This window comes from Bacillus rossius, chromosome 1 (genome assembly GCF_032445375.1).
Source record: "Bacillus rossius redtenbacheri isolate Brsri chromosome 1, Brsri_v3, whole genome shotgun sequence".
Classification (NCBI taxonomy): Eukaryota; Metazoa; Arthropoda; class Insecta; order Phasmatodea; family Bacillidae; genus Bacillus; species Bacillus rossius.
Genome location: NC_086330.1, coordinates 85,978,175 through 85,996,435, shown reverse-complemented (window position 1 = coordinate 85,996,435; position 18,261 = coordinate 85,978,175). Strand labels below are relative to the sequence as shown.

The following is an 18,261-nucleotide window of genomic DNA, read 5'->3' as shown; positions in this document are numbered from 1 at the left end:
TCATTGCAGCATAGCACAGAAAAACAAATGTGTGGAAACATCCAGGACACAGGACACACTGCGTGCCAGACTAGAGAGTTCCAGACACAGGAGGCTCTTCTAGACTGTTGTTTTCGCTGTGTGGCCATGCTCCTATGTACAGAGCAGTCACTTGTCGGTGTGTGCAGACACGCGTATACCAGGAAGTGGTGCGGCTGTGGGCAGACATGCAGGACAGACCCGCGCACCTTGAGGTCATCACGGCGCTCAGGAAGACGTGCAACCACCCATGCCTGCTGGCGCCCAGCAGAGACACGCCCACGTCTCCCTGGCAGGTGACACTCATTCTCTGCTCCTCAGTGGTGCGTCACTCCGTATCACCAACCCTACGCTACAAGTAGGCATGTGCGAACACAATTTTTTTTTTTGGTGTGAATCTAATATCAAATTGAATGTTTAAAACATTCGCAAAGTCGGACCGAAATGCGAATATTGTTTTCGGTGAAGCTGTATTACACTTATCTTATAATATTTAGTATTGAAGTGAAAAAAATAATCATTTAACATTTGGAGTGTTTGAACTGGTTAAGTGATTAACAGATTGGGCCCTATATATTTCATCATTCAATAAAAATTGTAAAATTACCATGTATAATATTAATATTGACGATTCATAAATACAAATGGAGCGACTTCTTTTGATTTTTTTTAATCAACCAACTCTGTTCAAGCAACATAAAACATAAAAAAAAAAAATTATAAATATTTTTATGAGCGAACATTAGGCTTTCAATGGTTTCAATGTTTCAAAGCTTTACAACAGATGCAAAGCTTCACATCAAATGCAAAACTTTGCATCAGAACCGAAGTTTCAATAAAACGAATCACAAATTTCCTGGTGAAGTATATTTAAATATTAAAAAAAGTTTTGTATGATTTCGCTTAGTTGAAGCTTTGCACAGGCGTAGTTACAAGTGGAAATGAAGAATTAAAATATGTAGCTTTCAGTCAGGGTTATTGTACCATATATAACCTACAAGTGGACTTATAAAACAAGATACAGTGAAAGGTCTGTAATCTGCCATTCTATGATCCCACAGTCTGTAGTCTGGCACACGTGAGCCGCTTGTGCTCAGATTGTTTAGGATGGATTCCAGCTGTTGATCGCTGCAAGGTCGCATCACTGCATTACTGCGTTACTGCATTACTGCATTACTGCAGTCGTTTATAATTCACTCAGAGTGTATCATTATTGTTGGTCTTCATTAAAGTACAGTGATTACTAGTTTATATTGGCTTGAATTTCATATTTAACTTTTGTTATTCCCGTTAAAGATGCATTAAGTTGAATAAGCATGCAAATTGCTCATTCAGCATGGCCGTGGTCCTGAACGTGCTTAATCAAAATTTTTTTTTACTGTGGAATGGAACAATCCCAAATGTTGAGCTACAGTGAGCTGCTTATTATGTGATCTCAAAAGTTAGATGACTTTACACGGTAGATAAATTTTAAAGTAAATCATTTTCTTCTTTAACCTGTAGGTCTTACAGCAAAATGACTTACCTAAGTTGAATTGAAATTAATTAAATTATTGATATTTCTGTGTATACTGATCATTCACATAGCCTAGCTATGTATAAGCTATGTTATCATCTCGGTATCATGTAAATGGGTGTTTTTTATACTTTTCATCTTAAAATGGAAAGTTATTGGTACCAATTTGTTAAGATGGTTGTAGTCTAATCATGACTTTTATTGAATTTACAAGTATCTTTAAGGGCAAGGTAAGTAATGGAAAGTAATATTAGCCATCACAGATGATTATGGAAGAGTATTTAATGATATGTGATGATAGCATGCTGCGAATTACATAGACAAGTAACTTGATTCGACTCGTGCATACATGCAGGCTGTGGTTGGTGCAGGAGCGGGTGTGGCACAGCGTGTGTCCTCTACTGGAGGGTGTGCAGAGTGCACAGGAGCACAGCGGCAAGCTGCAGGTGTTGGCGGGCCTGCTGGAGGCCCTGCACCGCGCCGGGGAGAAGCTCGTGCTGGTGTCTGGGTACACACAGGTACTTCTTGGCCCTCGTGGTGTTGCGAAGGTGTGACAGGTGTGACTGGTGTCTGCACATCGACACCAGCAATGTTGCAACCAGTGCATAATTCTCTATCGCACTAGAAAGTATAGTAAAGCTGAAATCACAATGCCATGACCGACATGACAGGCTTGACACGCTCAGTAGCCAATGAAATACATTGTCACAGTGACAAAATATGCACCCTGACGGCCTGCAAGGAATAGATTCTATTTCTAATTTTGTCGTGTAGTGCTGCCAGACAGAAAATAAAACGGAAACAGAAAGGAAACCTTACAGAACTAAACTTCAAAAATATTTACCTGCTTGGTAAATCTTTATGCTGAAAAATAAAATTTTGTTTTACGTGTGGGTACAAATTAATATTTGTAGCTTGCCTTCATCTTTTTGTATAAGTGGATATCATCATGTTTATGGTAAAAAATTGTTATTGTATATTGATAAAGATTTGATTTAAGAATGGACGAGCTCAATGAAGAACTTATAATTAATTAAGTTCAGGCTCATGCTATAATGTGTCACTTTGGGTTGAAGGACTACAGAAATCAACCAAAAAAAAGAAAAAGCATGGGCTGAGATAGCATGATCTTTTTCGTAAGAGGAAGTTGATGGTAAGCTAATAAAATATTTATCAGTTCTGTATGCAGTTGCATTGAGTGATTGCAGTGATTTGACGTCAACCAGGGCTGCGCTCTCCCTTGAGCCCGATGTGTCCCCTGTTCCGCCAGCGCCACCACCCTCCCACCATCACCCTCTGTTTGAACCGCCCGCCACAGTAGCACAGTTACGTGTGCATGCGTGTGTGTGTGTGAGCCGCAAGAGGCATTAGAGGCAGTGTGACGGCCCAGAAACGTAAAATAGTAATTAAATATTAAGTAAAGAAATAAAGGGCTATGTATTGTGTGTTTTTATAATTTCGCCCAGTGTTTAGTCTTAAGAAACAGGAAGGACGGCGCAGCGCCACATGTGGCCGCTACAGGAACTACCAACGAATAATCTTTAGACAATAATTAATTAAATATACTGTTATGGAATCAGATAGAAGTCTCAGAAATTCTAATTTTTAAAAGGTAAAGTATGTTAGTAATTAGATTAATTATAAGTTAACAAGCTAACGGGAACTAGAGTGTTGGAAGATGCCATGACACCCTGTTGATCGGTCAATCTTGTTCTTCCGCCGCCCGGAGTGGGACGCTCCCGCACCTTGTCGACAGTAATATCTGATCCGTTAGCATCCGTTTTGCATATATTAATCTAAATCACTTTCTTTCACCCTTCGAGGCCTACTCCGGGTGGTAGACTGTTTCAATAAGAATTTAAGCTCCTCGAGTATTTTAAATTTAACTTCGTTTAATTTCTTTGGTCAGGCCACGTGGTGACCTGGCCCACCTCCTAAACCGATTGTTTGCCGTTGGCTGTTTATCCGCTTTGCATGAACAATGTAGAGACGAGGAATGTTTAATATATATCAAATGTGAATCTCAAGTGTATATTATTTCGGTCACAGGTGCCCCTGTAACCCCGGTGTAGTCGCCTGGCGTGTGGGACGCCTACAGCCCACCTCGGTAAAGATTAGGGCATTACACAAGTGTACCAGCGTGCCCGCCGCTGAGAGCGGGTGTTAGGGGCCAACGAAGCATTATTAGGGTTGTGTGCCTCGTCGCACTTGGGCGACGTCACGGCCCGAGAAAGGAGTCCCGCCGGGTCCACGTGCCCACAAACCACGTGGTGGTGCCAAAACTCAGTATCCGCCTCCTTAGACAACCCTGTGCGATAGCAGATTGTTAAAAAAGAATTGAATTTTGTACTGGCTCAAATTACTTGCAATTTACATATTACAGTAAAACCTTTTTGTTGCGACCCCATTTATTGCGTCCACCTCTCTATTACAACCCGATTTCGAGGAACCGTGAAAAAATTGCCGAAAATCCGAAGAAAATCGGACAGAAAATAAGTTTCTTGTGGTGAGTAGTGTGTTACTACATTTCTATTGCCCAGTACTGTACTGCCGTAGGCAGTGCATATCTAAAATTAGATACCACTTCCTGTCGACCGCTGTCAGCGCTTAACAACCCCCATTCCGCGTCCCTTTGCCGGCAGGGTGCAGATAAAGGTTTTTGTGGCAACGTGTTTACGTTTAGCTTTTTGCGAGTGTCTAGTGTGATATGCAGTTAAGGCAAAGCTACCAACTGGATTTCTCTTGATTTTGATTACTATCGGTTGACAATGTTTGCTTAGTTTTTGAAGTCAAATTTAGTATATTTTCTGGCTAGAATTTTTGAACTAATACAATGCAGGAAAAACCCTCCGGCCGCAGCGTGTGAACATGGTAGTCGGCCGCTCGCTCGCCCTTGGTCACCCTATCCCCGTACCGTGCGCTGCGGCCGATCTCGGATGCTGCTTGTACTTAACAATCACGTTATCTGCTTAATTTTAAAGAGAGTAAAAATATATTAAAACTGTCAGAAAACTGATAAAAGCCTTATGTGTCCGCAAAACAGGGCACAACACTGGCTCACCAGTTGTTTTCATTCAAAACGTGGTTAAAGAACTTGTATGGATCAGGCTGAAAACATCCGGCAATACGTGTAGGTTATAAGGAATCTTGTTATGAATTGAGATTTTATGTTTTTCGAATAGATATGATATACACAGTGACCGACTGGATGCATGCCCGCCTCGACTTGTTTTAACTGCCGCAGTGATGTTTATTTTGACAGCTCAAGCAATTATCTTTTCCCGTGCATTGACAGAAAAAGGTCGCTTCATCCAGCATAAAAAAAAAAAGGCTACGCCACTTATTCCCCATGCAGGAAACACACTGGCTGCCGTCTGTCTCCCCCGCATTTATCTTTCTCCTAACATTCCACGTCTCGCCTCTCGCGCGAGCAATAACGAAGCGACCACGCATTGGGCCGTTTTATGCTTTGTTTGGTGACAGCAGCTTGATTTTATTCGGTATATTCCTTTTCATAGGACCCTTGCTATTAAAATACATTTACGTATATTTAAGTTTGAAAGCTTGTAAATTCCTTGCCAGAGATGACTGAACGCGAACTTGGTGTGAAAAGTGACATATTTTGACATATGTATGTGGTTATGGCCAGGGCCGTTTTATGAGAATGCGAGGCCTGGGACAACAATATTCCGAGGCCCCCCTTTTTTTATTGTAGTGATAATTTTCAGATATGAAAAACTCATATTTGCATTGACATGCATGTATGTAATAACTAACATAATAAAGAACAAGAAGTACCATAATGAAATGCAGCCTCTATTCGCATAAATATGAAACATATTTATGCAGGGAAAACAAAATAATGTATAACAACAAATTTTCTAGTTGAAATGGAGTAATATTTCATAGCCAAGACCCACCCCCAATATTTCTCTGCTTCATTTACGTAAGTCTTAAATCGTTCTCAAATATTTACACAATTTTATGAGTTGCAGATCCCGACCAATCAAAATTACATATTTATTAACTCACTTTGCAATAAACTTCTTCCTTGCCTTTTTAGCAGCAAACAAGTTAATGAGGCCATCAAATGAAATGCTGTTCACAAGATCATGTTATGTAGAAATCACCGCTAACGATTTTAATCTCTCTTGTAACATGGTAGATAGGAATTGATTCTTCAGAACTGACAGTTTTGAAAATGATCTTTCACTTTCACAGTTTGTGATTGGTAGTGTCAAATACAAGTGCAGTGCTATTGCTACATTTGGAAATACATCAATTATAATACTGTTATATAAGTGCTGCAAAACCTTTTGTGGAGTGAATGATGTAACACTGTCTTCAACTTGTTGCTCTCTGAGAAATGATGATAAGTGTAATAATTCATTTGTAATAACAGGCTGCAGATCCTTTCTGTATTTTCTGACCAACTCGGTAGCACTAGATTTGAGTTCATCTTCACTTGTTGTAGTTAAGTTACAAAGAAACCCAAATGTTGAGGCAATATCTTTGTAGGAAGCAGCTCTCTTCTCCAGTTCCATGCGGAGCTTATCAGCAATGCATAGAAATGTGGAAATTCTAAAATTCTCGCGGGATAATACAACAGTTGAAAGTTCGTCTTTTCCATTCAAAAACTTTTTATTTTAGGAAGATCTAGTATCTACAAAAGTTTGTAACACATGGTTGCTTAGTTGTGTTGCTTTAACTTCAATTTCATCAAAATTATTTCGCAAATCGGAAACAAAATCTTTCAAAGAATTCATCAGTTGATGACCAGTTATGACATAGAGTCCAGGCTTCTGTAGATGCTTGGTTACTTCACCGAATCTTTCCATAATGTCGTACCAAAATACGACCATAAAAGCAAATTCTAAATATTGCATTTTCTTCATGAGGGAGTTCGCTTCCATCCTTGTGTCTTGCGTTTCATTTTTGTCGTTGAACATATCATTAAATGCACAGAAAATCTCATCATAATGAATGACGAGAGTTTTCAATGCATCTTCTCTGATGACCAACTTGTTTCCGACAAGCTCTTGACAGTGATTTTTGGCTTTCCGCTATTTCCTGTGCTTTCCGAAATAACTCCTTCAAGAACTGACCACCTGTGAGTGGAAGCAGCGAAAAATGAGTACAGCTTTTCTAAAAACAGAAACAGTTTTGTTGCATGAATACATTCACCAACGCTGTTTTTCCTAGTAAGTTTACTGAATGTGCTGCACATGGAACATACAGCACAGAGCTGTTTATTGATTTAATGTGCGCTTGCAGGCCCTCGTATTTTCCTGACATGTTGGCTGCATTATCATAGCTCTGACCTCGGCAATCCGGGATATCAATGGTATTGTCTTTTAGAGTACAGGTTACAACTTCACTTAAATTTCTTCCTGTGTGGCTGTAAATTGGAATGAAACACAAAAACCTTTCCAAAATGTTACTGTTAAGCAGTATCTAAATACAAAAGATAACTGATCTGTATGGGAAACATCAGGTGTAGAATCAACTATCAGTGAATAATATTTGGCCTGTCTAATCTCATTTAGCATGTGTTTCCGAACTTCGTTGCCTATTAGCTCAATGAATTATTCACATATATCAGAAGAAAGATGCGATACATGACCATTTCCTTTGTTCCCATGTATCCTTAAATGTTCCTGTAAAAAAGGATCAAACTGAGCAAGGAGTTCCGAAATTCCTAGGTAATTACCATTACGAGGTGATCCAAGCATATGATTATCACCACGAAAAGGAAGACCACGACTGCACAAAAATTTTACAACTGCCACTACTCTAACAAGAACATTCTTCCAGTAATTTGTCTCAGTCACTTGTGCATCTAAATGTGATGAAATTGACATTTTGTTATTTTTTCTTGAAACCCATTTTAAAGAACATGCTTTGTGTTCAATACTGTTTTCATGCTCCCTCAATTTTTCTTCTGTTTTCTTCCAATTAGAAAAACCATTTACAAATTTTGATAGTTTACCATTACTGAAAAGTTTGCATGCAAAGCAAAACACATTTCCCGTACATTTAGAGTACAATAACCATTTTCTCTCCTGTCGCTCTCCATTTTCAAGAACTCTCACAAATGCAGATGATGTTAGTTTACGAGTACATTTTGGATATTGCCTAGCAGAAGCTGTGTAGTCTCCATCATAATTACTAAAAAAAAGTCCGGCCCCTTATCAACACAATAACTAATCATTTCGTCAGTGATATTGCCAGGCCATGCCGCAGGATCTTGCTGGATTTCTTCTATTAACACTGCACTATCAAAATCTACACTTCTTTCAGTCCTAGCACAGTTTCTAGAAGTTATGGGAATTTCTGAAGTTGTGTTAATGAGATTACAATTATCTATTTTAGTTACTTCTGTGTTTTCTTTAACTTTATCAGAGCTTGAAAGTGGTAAAGTCAAAGGCAACTTACCATCACAATAACATGGTTCTAGTGTTTGAGGAGGTTCATGGACCGGCGTCGATGTCGGTGACTTACTCAGTAGTTATAAATAAAACCATACAAGTTACAGCACGGTGTGGTTTTATTGTGGAATCATGCTTTACAAAACTAAATAAATAGGTATCTAAATATAAAGACAAGTTATTATTACGCCAGATATAAAATGGGAATTCACTTTAAATAATGATCTATGTTTTTGATAAAATTTGAGGCCCCCTTGAATTTGAGGCCCGGGGCAAATGCCCCTTTTGCCCCCCCCTAGACGCGGCCCTGGTTATGGCACTCAAAATTACCTGTTTCATATAACAGAAAATTTGCTATTTTCGTCTACGAGAACGTTCATTATGCTGAAAACTAACAGTACTCATATTGGACATATTAAATGACGAAGGTGAACGTAAAAAAAGGCAGTCAATGAAGTAAAGTTTATTGGCGTAATGCTGGATATAAATAAATTTAAAAAAAATGTGTTCAAGTAAGCTAATGAGGGCTAGAAGTTTTTAGAATTCTCCCAGAGATCCTTTCGATTAGATAAGGTGCATAAGCTCATGGCGTGTACTGGGTTAAAAGCTGGTTTTCAAAATCTCAAAGAACACTAACTATAATAAAGCATTGCTGCTCTAAAAATCAATATACACTAGAACCTCGATAATCCGATCTGGATGGGACCGGGGCCAACTCGGATTATCAGAACCTCGGATTATTGGAAATACGAATAAAAACACGCAAAATCAATTTCTAATACATATGTCAATGTTTTAATAAAAAGAAAATACAAACATATTGAAAGGCAGAATAGAAATATATACATAATTATTATTTTTTAAAATAATCTATTATTGTTTTTTGTTTTTTTAATGCTCCTCGCTTCTCAGCTGCTCGTGTGCTCCACTTCTTAAAAAACATTACGTCATTTGGCGTGACGGTATCTTGCTGCTCCACGTATTCGAGTGCCTTTTCTAAGCGTAGAAACCCATCTGCATGGCTAATTTTTTTGTTGGTTTCTTCTTCCTCTTGTTCGTCTTTTTCGGTGTCCTCATCCCGGTTGTTGACCATTTCAATAATTTTCTCATCCGTCAATTCTTCAATTTCATCACTGTCTAACCACTTCTTAACCTCTTCAGCACTAGATTCCATTTCGCAGCCAGGGATTGCCACCATTAAATTCAATAGAGTCATATTATCACAGTCATCTTCAACTGTTTTTTCTTCTTCACTTTGTGAAACTCTCGGTTTTATAATTTTTGACCAGGATTTCTTTATAGTTTCCTGTTTAATTTCTGACCACGCATCAACTAACCAATAGATAACGTCTTTTATATTAACTGTTTTTAGCATATCTACTAATGAAATTTCTTCTTCTTGCAAAATATATGTCAGAAGCATGCGTCTGTACTTTTTCTTTATTGTCGCAATGACGCCTTGGTTCATAGGTTGAATGAGGCTAGTCACATTTGGGGGCAGGAAAACAGTTTTAATTTCATCACTTGAAAGCTCTTCTACGTTTGGATGGGATGGAGCGTTGTCAATAACCAACAGTGCTTTTCTCGGTAATTGTCGTTCTTTTAAAAATGTTTCTACTGAAGGAACAAATTCCTCGAAGAACCAATTTTTAAAAATGGTCGTATTCATCCACGAGTTCTTTTGATTTTTGTATGCGATGGGTAGTGCGTTCATATTTACATTTTTAAAAGCTCTAGGTTTTTTTGACTTTCCTATCACCAAGGGACGAAGCTTATGTGTCCCAGAGGCATTGGAACATGGTAGAACAGTAATTCGTTCCTTGCTCTTTTTATGCCCAGGAGCGGAAATTTCGTCTTTGGATGCTAGACTCTTGTCAGGTAGCATTTTAAAATTTAACCCAGTCTCGTCACAGTTATATAATTGATCATGTGTGTAGCCCCCTTCTTCGATCATGCTTTAAAATTTTTGAACGTAGTTTTCAGCACCAGCAGCATCAGCTGAAAGCTTTTCTCCTGTGATATGCAATTGCCGCACACCGTATCTTTTTTTCCATTTATCCAGCCATCCTTTACTGGCATTAAAATTGCTTTCACCTTCTTGTAATTTATTACGAAAATACTGCGCTTTTTCTTGTAATATAGGCCCAGAAAGAGGGACACCTTTTTGCCGCTGTGCTAAAAACCATGAAAACAAAGCTTCACTTGTTTTTTCGTACTCACTTTTTTTCATACGAGATCTGGATGTTGTAGCCTGAGAAAGATTTTTTTGAGTTTGCCATAACTCCAATTTCTGTCTGTTGCACCTCCAGTCGCCCACAGTAAAAGCACTCACTCCTAAATCACGCGCATTTGTTTTTAGCGGCTCACCTTTATCAACCCGCGTCAGCGCTTCTAATTTATCACTTAATGATATTTCAGTATGTTTTCTTTTACTCATACTGGTTCATAATAGAACTGGGACGTAACGACATAGATGTGCTCACGGCGAAGAACTTATGGAAACTAAAAATTGCCCTCTGGAGGGAACGCGGGGAAGTGACGAGGGGGCGGAGGATCTAGGCCGACGGAGAAAAGGGGTTTCCCCCAATGTTCTAAAAATAGATTCTTGCGACTTCTGACAGGGGTGGGCCGCTACCTGCTATGTACAGTCACTTACCTAACTCACCCCATCGGGCCTTCCTCCTCAACGTAGCCCTGGCCGTCCCTACGTGTATGTGTGTTTGCAAAATTCGTATTTTTTTCTTTCTCATAACCCCCGAAACTGACTCGGATTATTGGGAACTCGGATTATCGGAGCTCGGATTATCGAGACCCTAGTGTAGTCTTACAATCTATCAAGGTTTTCTTTTGCACACACTGCTTCATTATTGAAAAACACGTACCTCAACGACGAAGTTCTTCAGACGTTTAATAATAACAACACATACTACACTAAACTCAAAGAAAGCTAATTTACATAGCGCCATGTAAGCTACAATGAAAATTATTAAATAAACAATAGTTTAAAAAACTAAAAGAACATGCTTTATATAGAAAACCAAACTAAAAAAATAGAAAATAAATTTTAATAAATTTGAATTAAGAATACACCTATCCCTCACTTAGCACGTCTTCAGATAGCACGGATTCATTTAGAGCGATGTTAATTTTACTGCCTTAGTCCTGAATAGCACGTCTGTAAATTTCAGTTAGCACGAAATCTTCACAGGCAAAAAAAAAAGTCGGGCACAACGCCACGAAGTCTGTTTCAACTTTTGTATACAACAGATGTGCCATGGGATACAGTTAGCCAAACAAGGGGGGAAGAGATGCACGCGCAGGTCTGTCTACGCTATCGGCTGTTGTACAAACATCCGCTATGGTATGTTAAATCGCGACTATGAAGTGTAAAGGACCAATTTTTTTTTACGTCCGCGCGAATGCCGCCGTGTCGTACCGTTGTCACCTGGCCACAGACCGGGCCGTGAACTCAGTCTAGCCAGTGGCAGGGAATTCACACAAACAAAATAAAGTCTACCCATTCAGCTGCCAGTAACTGTTACTTGCTTCATCACGTATAATTCATCGTATTCAAGTATTTGAGACAAAACTAAAAGTATTACGGCACGCAGATTGACATGAAGGCCACGCTTATGTTGGTCGCACTTTAGTTTTTAGCAAGTCAACTGTGCGCACAATTTTCTTTTAAAGACTTTTTAAACGTTATAACCTTTATCTGTTAGTCTGCGTCGTCGCAGTGTACCGTTCCCCCTCCGGGCACAGTGTTTAATGAACGCCCTTAATTCTCATCGTGGCCTAGAGCCTTAATTTAAGTTAAGAAACAAGGTGCTGAAGCAATACCCAGAACAAACCCACAAACATAAACATAACCAGTGGTTTTTACCAAGTAGTCAGTAGTCTTTAAGTTGACTCATCTTTTTAAATAATATTTGTTCAATTTATTAAACTAAAGCTTTAATCAATATTTCATAATACATCTGATGTCAGCATTAATATTCAAACAAGGGTCATGGACAATTAACAAGTAAGTTTTCAATTAAAAACCGAATAACGGTACTAATTTCTTTTCTTCACTCGTGGTTTGGCGCGCGGCGGAACTGTTTCCCCCCCGCGAGTCAGCCCTCTCCGGCAGTCCAGATAAGCTCGCGGCCCGGGGTGGATGTGTTCGTATGTTCGTTCCGTGGGGAACCTTCAATTTAGTAACTCACCGATTCTTCACTCTGGTAAATATAGTCATGAACCAAATCCTTTGTAACGTCAATTGCCCACGCGACCCCGGGTCAGTTTTTACGGTGCAGGGCTTAACCCGGCCGTCGTAATTCCTGCCTTAAGGCCACGGGCCACAGGGCTGCCTTAAGGTCAGTCACTTTACGGACATGGCCGACTCCAGGACAACTAACGAACTCCCCCCTCTAACAGACTGCCTTAGGGAGAGACAATCATAACTAATCAAGAGTAGTGTCGTGTAATATTGTGTATCAATTATGTCCAAATTATCAATCAAGAGTAGTGTCGTGCAATATTGTGTACCCTAATATGTCCGTTAATAAATACGTGTACCACACGTTTTCAATTCCAGTGCGTGTATTACATCTGTAGTTAGGCACCAGCCACCTTATGCTGAACAGGGAGTGTCACCATTGTCTACTAGCAGTTAATTAAACCCTTAAGATACAGCCACCGAGTCTAGGGAAGCACGCTGGAGCTGATTGACCCACCCCATTGGTTAGACGTACGAGCTAACCTGGCGCCCTCCCGGAAAAACACACCATAAAGCACCACCAGCCCCTTAGACTCGCCACGGGACTCGAACCCGAGTTCCCGCCAATGGCATTCAAGTGAGCATTCAAGTTTATTCCTAAATGAAGCACTCTAGCATCCACCAAGTATCCAGTCTGGATGTACACCATCAGAGGAGGATAATTCTGTAAATACAATTTTTCAGAGCACCCCTAAAGAAAAGGAAAAGAAAAGCAGGAAGACTATGGATGATTTTGAAGTCTGTATTTTCAAGGAATTAGAAAAGCCAGACGATGAAATTTCTTCATTTTGCAACAGCTTGGCATCAAGACTATGAACCCTACCAACAAAGATATGTCGAGCTACGAAAGTTAAATTGCCGCAAGTGATTCTTGATGCATAATATTTAACATGATTGACTATTAAAAGAGGTTTTAGATTTAGAATTAAATGACATAACTATGTAAATAAATAAATAAATTCATATGTACACTGTTCATAATTGTTTTCTTTATGAAGGCTGTGTATGTCCATACCAAAATGGTATTAGTTACAGTGTTATGTTGCTATGTGCTGCGCATAGGTTCAAGACCATAGGACCACCAAGATCAGAGTAGGGCATCAAACCACTAGGCTATTAACAGTGTTCAAACTCTTACGTCATTTCATTGGGATCAAATCATCATCAGATGTTTTTAAAAGTATTATTTTTGAAGTATGGACAACAATTTTAACTGTTTTATTTATTAAGTGCTGTACATTGGAAGCAAGGCCTTAAATATTCTATATATGACTTATTTCTGGAGTACAGTATATCATCAAATACTTATTTGTAAGTTGTATCATTAAGAGTAAAGGTAAAGCTCATGATTAATTGAAGTATTGTTTAGGGAGCAACAAAAGTACAAGTACCTATATAACATCAAACAGCTTTTCTGACAGGATAAATGAGAAAAAACAACTTCTTCAAACCAATAATTCAGGCAATCTACTAATTAATTTTTTCGTACATTAGTTGTACACCATCCAACATTAAATAATATAAGGTGCTCTGCCTGCTGAAAATATACATCATTGTAGATTGAGATAATTTAGAATATGCTCTGTTGCCAAAATTTGAGATTTTAAATAATTTAAGTAAAAGTCAATCAGTAAATTAAAACATTAAACAGGTATAGATTGGCAAGAATTTATTCAATATTTTATATGGCAGTTCCTCATAATGTTGGTAAACAAAATTAAAATAATGTTTTTTCATCGCAAACTGGCTAAGCACCTTATGAAAGAAAGTAAATAACCTACCATTGGATATACTTATTCATCAATGTTTATTTTGTAAATTTTCAGTTATTACTGACTTAAAATGCTAAAAAATGATGAACACTATATTACTCGTGTCTTGGAATCTTATTCCACTGGTGAGCTATATTTCCAGGTCCCAAAAAAAAAATCAATGTATTTCTCACGAATAACTGCAGCACTTAAAGAATATTGGTTGCTACCTACATGCATTGTGAGCTCCAGGTCATGCAAACCATCGTTGCCAGACACAGTGTCTCTCCACTCGCCATGTATTAATTGTCAATCTGTATTGTATGTGTCCAACATACGTGGTGTGCATTATTTCGTGTTTTCTGGGTTCACATCATCATCCTCATCAAGTAACCAGTTGTGCAAACCTACTGTTGCCTTGATGATCCTCTTTACAAGACTTTGTTATCCTAAAATTGACCGCGAATAAATTCGACATCTAGTCGACAATATCCCGAAAATATATTAAAATGTCATTCTGGCACTGGATGTTCGATAGTTGAAGACAATCTGTTCTTCAGCCAGTTGATTACCAGGGTATGACCTCATATGTTTTTGCAGAGGGAAGGCTGTCGTCATCTTCAGTTCTTGGCAACATTTTTGGTGCCGGGATCTTCAAGGTATTTGAGGTTAATGCCTTGCCAAATGCTGATTGCCTGAGAATTCCTCCATCACTAGTTCTTACAGCACCTCTAACGTCAACTGCTATGCAGCAGTGGTCGGCTGATGCCACAGCTAACAAGACCATGCTGCGAGTGCATTTATAGTTGAAAAATTTAGCTCCTGTGTTTGGAAATGCCTGAAAACCAACTGTAATGTCAATAATAAATAAAAGAGCTTACTCTGTTTTTAGTGCATTCTATACTGCATGTTATGGAAGTATTTGGCTTGGAATAATTTGCTGACTTTGTCTGGTTAATGTTGTCATGTTATTGTGACCCTATGCTATTAAATCTGTCGTGCTGGAGCTGTACGACAGTTTGTAGAGTTGTATGGTGTTTGTCGTGGCATTGTGACTCCAGCTTAACACAACATGAATGAGCAATACATGCAACTAGAATCTTCAGTTCAGATTAAAAAATTGCTGTCAAATGTTTAAAAGCTTGAATACAGGCCAGAGGCCTGCATGTTACCTATGGTTTCCCAATCTTCATACAGTAAGTATACGTTAGTTTGCTCAGTATTGAACTTCATGTAGCACACAGTAACTCTCTCTTTGTTTATCTGAGAATAATGTTGCACAAATGAGAAATCAGTAAGCGGAAAGTGTGTGTGGCCGAAGAAATTAAATGTAGGTGGGTGCACCTGGAGATGGGCTATAATGATAGTGGACTTTGTGGGGTGTAAGTTGTGACTGGCTGGGGGGCACACTGTGAATGCCGTGTCCTGACTGTGCAGACTCTGGACCTGCTGGCAGGCGTGTGTGACAGGCAGCGGCTGGGGTTCTGTCGTCTGGACGGCTCCACGCCCAGCGACCAGAGGCAGCACATAGTCGATGCCTTCAACCATCCTGCCTCCTCGCATGGTGAGCTCATACCTTGCCTTCTCTGTGATCCAGCATGTTCCTTTCTGTGCTCCCTCTGCCTCATCTTGCATTGCTTTGTTTCCTCATTCCTTGCACAACTCTTCGCGTATGTGACATATTTTTTTCATAAATTATGGATTCTACAGATTACTTACTTAGGTCTCTCATAATTAATTTCAGAATTTAATTTTAAATTCTTAAACAAATGCACTCTCAGAAAAATGCAAATGCTGCATACTTAATTGCTGGACATTTAATATTGAATGTATTTTATCAAAAAATGACCTGCTTGCAGAAGGTGTCTCCTCTGAGACTTACAGTGACGTGTAATGAAGTTCCCCTGTGACTCCACTCAGACTTGTGGTGACATTTAACCAAGTTCTTTTTGACTCCATTGAGACTTGTGGTGACGTGTAAAGAAGTTCCCTGTTACTCCACTAAGACTTGTGGTAACACTTTACAAAATGACTCGCTGAGACTTTCAGGAATGCATAACAAAGTTTCCTGGGACTCTGCATAGACTTATGGTAATGCATAACAAAGTTCCGTGTGAGTCCACTGAAACTTGTAGTGACACATGACACTGAGACTTGCAGGGATGCGTTACGAGTCAGGTCATCACTGAATGTTCCACAAGAATCACACTTCTGTGCTTGAATACTCCTTCATGCAATGTCAGCCTACCTATCAGGGAAACATAGTTTTCAGTTGTAATTTTTTCCTGACTGAAGTTGCTTCTCACTCATCGGAGATAATGAGTATTGTGTGTTCAAACATATGTTAATTATGTGCAAAAAGGAAAAAAATCTTGAAGCCCTACTTTTTTTTAAAATAGTTACATAATTGTATATTGTAATTTATGTATTCGGAAAATTGATATCAGAATAAGCTGTGCCTAGCCTTCTTGCTGCAAGAATAACTTGGTATTTATACATAAACTGAGTGATATTTTTAGTTCTGCTATTGGGACTGGCACATGCTGTGTTTGAAAATTTGAAAAATAGGCCTTCACAGAGTGCAGCTCAAAGTCCACCTTCCCGTAGTCAGGCCTCGCAGCGACCGAGGTGGTTGTAGAGGACGGATGTGCAGGCGAGCTGTGGTGTCGCCAGGCGTGTTCCTGCTGAGCGCACGTGCGGGAGGCGAGGGGCTCAACCTGACAGGGGCGTCACGCCTAGTGCTGTATGACTGTGACTGGAACCCAGCCACGGACCGGCAAGCCATGGCTCGTGTGTGGCGTGACGGCCAGACACGTCCCGTGCACCTCTACAGGTGGGTGCGCTCCTGCGCCGCGCATCGTAACAGGCACGGTCACAGCAGGTTGTGACTTGGTGCACACAACATATTCCTCATCACAACACTTATGCTGCTTGTGAATTTAGTGATGGCTGGTTGTTAAAAAGTTTTTATGTAGTTATTGGTAACATTTACATAGTTAGGGCATCATTAATCTAAATGATTATATTTTAATATATATTGTTCCTTATAACCTACAGGATGGTTCTATATGATTCATCCAATTTCATAAGGCAATATCATTTTTATGAATGAAGATAGAACTTTAAATTAATTACTAAATGTGTAAAAAATGCCAATTTTTTTATTTAATTTCACAAATGTTGAGGTACCCTCAACACAGCATAAATTAAAAATGTAATCAAACTCATAAAATTTCAGGTGTCACTGCAGCCACTGCAGTCTTTGATAAACTTCTATAAGAAAAAAAAGGCTGAGGCCAGTGCTGTGATGCACGATTCATACACCATGACCATGACAGCTGATCCATCGTTCTAAATGCTTTTTGTTGAAAACTTTCGTTAAGGACACGAAAAGAAGGGGGAGGGGGAAGGGAAGTTTCCCGTTTTGACAACTACTGGCCACCGTTGATTGCCCTCAGTGGTAGAATGTGTACTGCCATAATGTTGATGGGAATCCGCTGAGCAGGCGCGGATTTAGATAGAAATAATGAAAGGAGGGGGCACAGTTTCACGTTGGTGGGGGGTGTGTTATTCACAGTTCCCACCTTTAAAGCGGGGGGGGGGGGGGGGGGGGGGGGTGTCCTCCCCCGGGAAAATATTGTTTATAAAATGCAAATTTGTGCTGTTTAAGCTATTTTAGAATCTAAATAATCAATATACAGCTGACAGACATTTAAATATTTTTAAAGATAAATAAAATTAAATTTACAATATCTTAAATCAAAATGGTACTAAATATATCTAAATAATACAATAATTCAGCATTTGACAGCTTACGAAAACTGGCTTGGTTTATGAAAGTAATGAGAAACTATGCCAAATCACAGAAACAAGTTTTAATAAGAAAATTAAATAGCTAAAATAGTACAAGTTGATCACCACAAATCATAGTTTAGCAAATTATATAAAAATAATACCATGCTACTTTATTTTGTATTATAATATGTTATTTACACATATTTTACAAGGACAAAAATGGTCATTAGAAATACCTGACAAGATACTTTGTGGTAATATGAATTAACATCATTATTTACTACAGTACATGTTTTTTTCTGCAAATTCGAATTTGTTTTTCAAGATAATACAAAGTGAAGCTAAAAAAAATGTCATTTGCATTCTCCTTGAATGCTTCCTCGCGAACTTTTCCACGACTTGAATGTGATCGACAGTAATGTCTCTATGAATGTGAAGTGCAGCTAAACCATCAAGTCTTTCCTGCCCCATAGTAGATCGTAGGTACGATTT

At 39.0% G+C, this 18,261-nt stretch overlaps 1 protein-coding gene across 19 annotated transcripts in view; it reads left to right on the top strand.

The window, feature by feature from the left end:
• The window catches only part of LOC134538962 (DNA repair and recombination protein RAD54B-like), a 78,135-nt gene that overhangs the window by 44,543 nt on the left and 15,331 nt on the right, over window positions 1-18,261 (top strand). For 11 of the 19 annotated variants that reach the window (XM_063380646.1, XM_063380604.1, XM_063380599.1 and 8 more), the window contains 4 exons: window positions 168-314; window positions 1,906-2,052; window positions 15,412-15,538; window positions 16,543-16,807. In XM_063380646.1, coding sequence (XP_063236716.1) covers window positions 168-314; window positions 1,906-2,052; window positions 15,412-15,538; window positions 16,543-16,807 — 686 coding nt within the window. The remainder of the gene's footprint in view (window positions 1-167; window positions 315-1,905; window positions 2,053-15,411; window positions 15,539-16,542; window positions 16,808-18,261) is intronic. The other 8 variants (XM_063380690.1, XM_063380677.1, XM_063380683.1 and 5 more) reach the window with 1 other exon arrangement.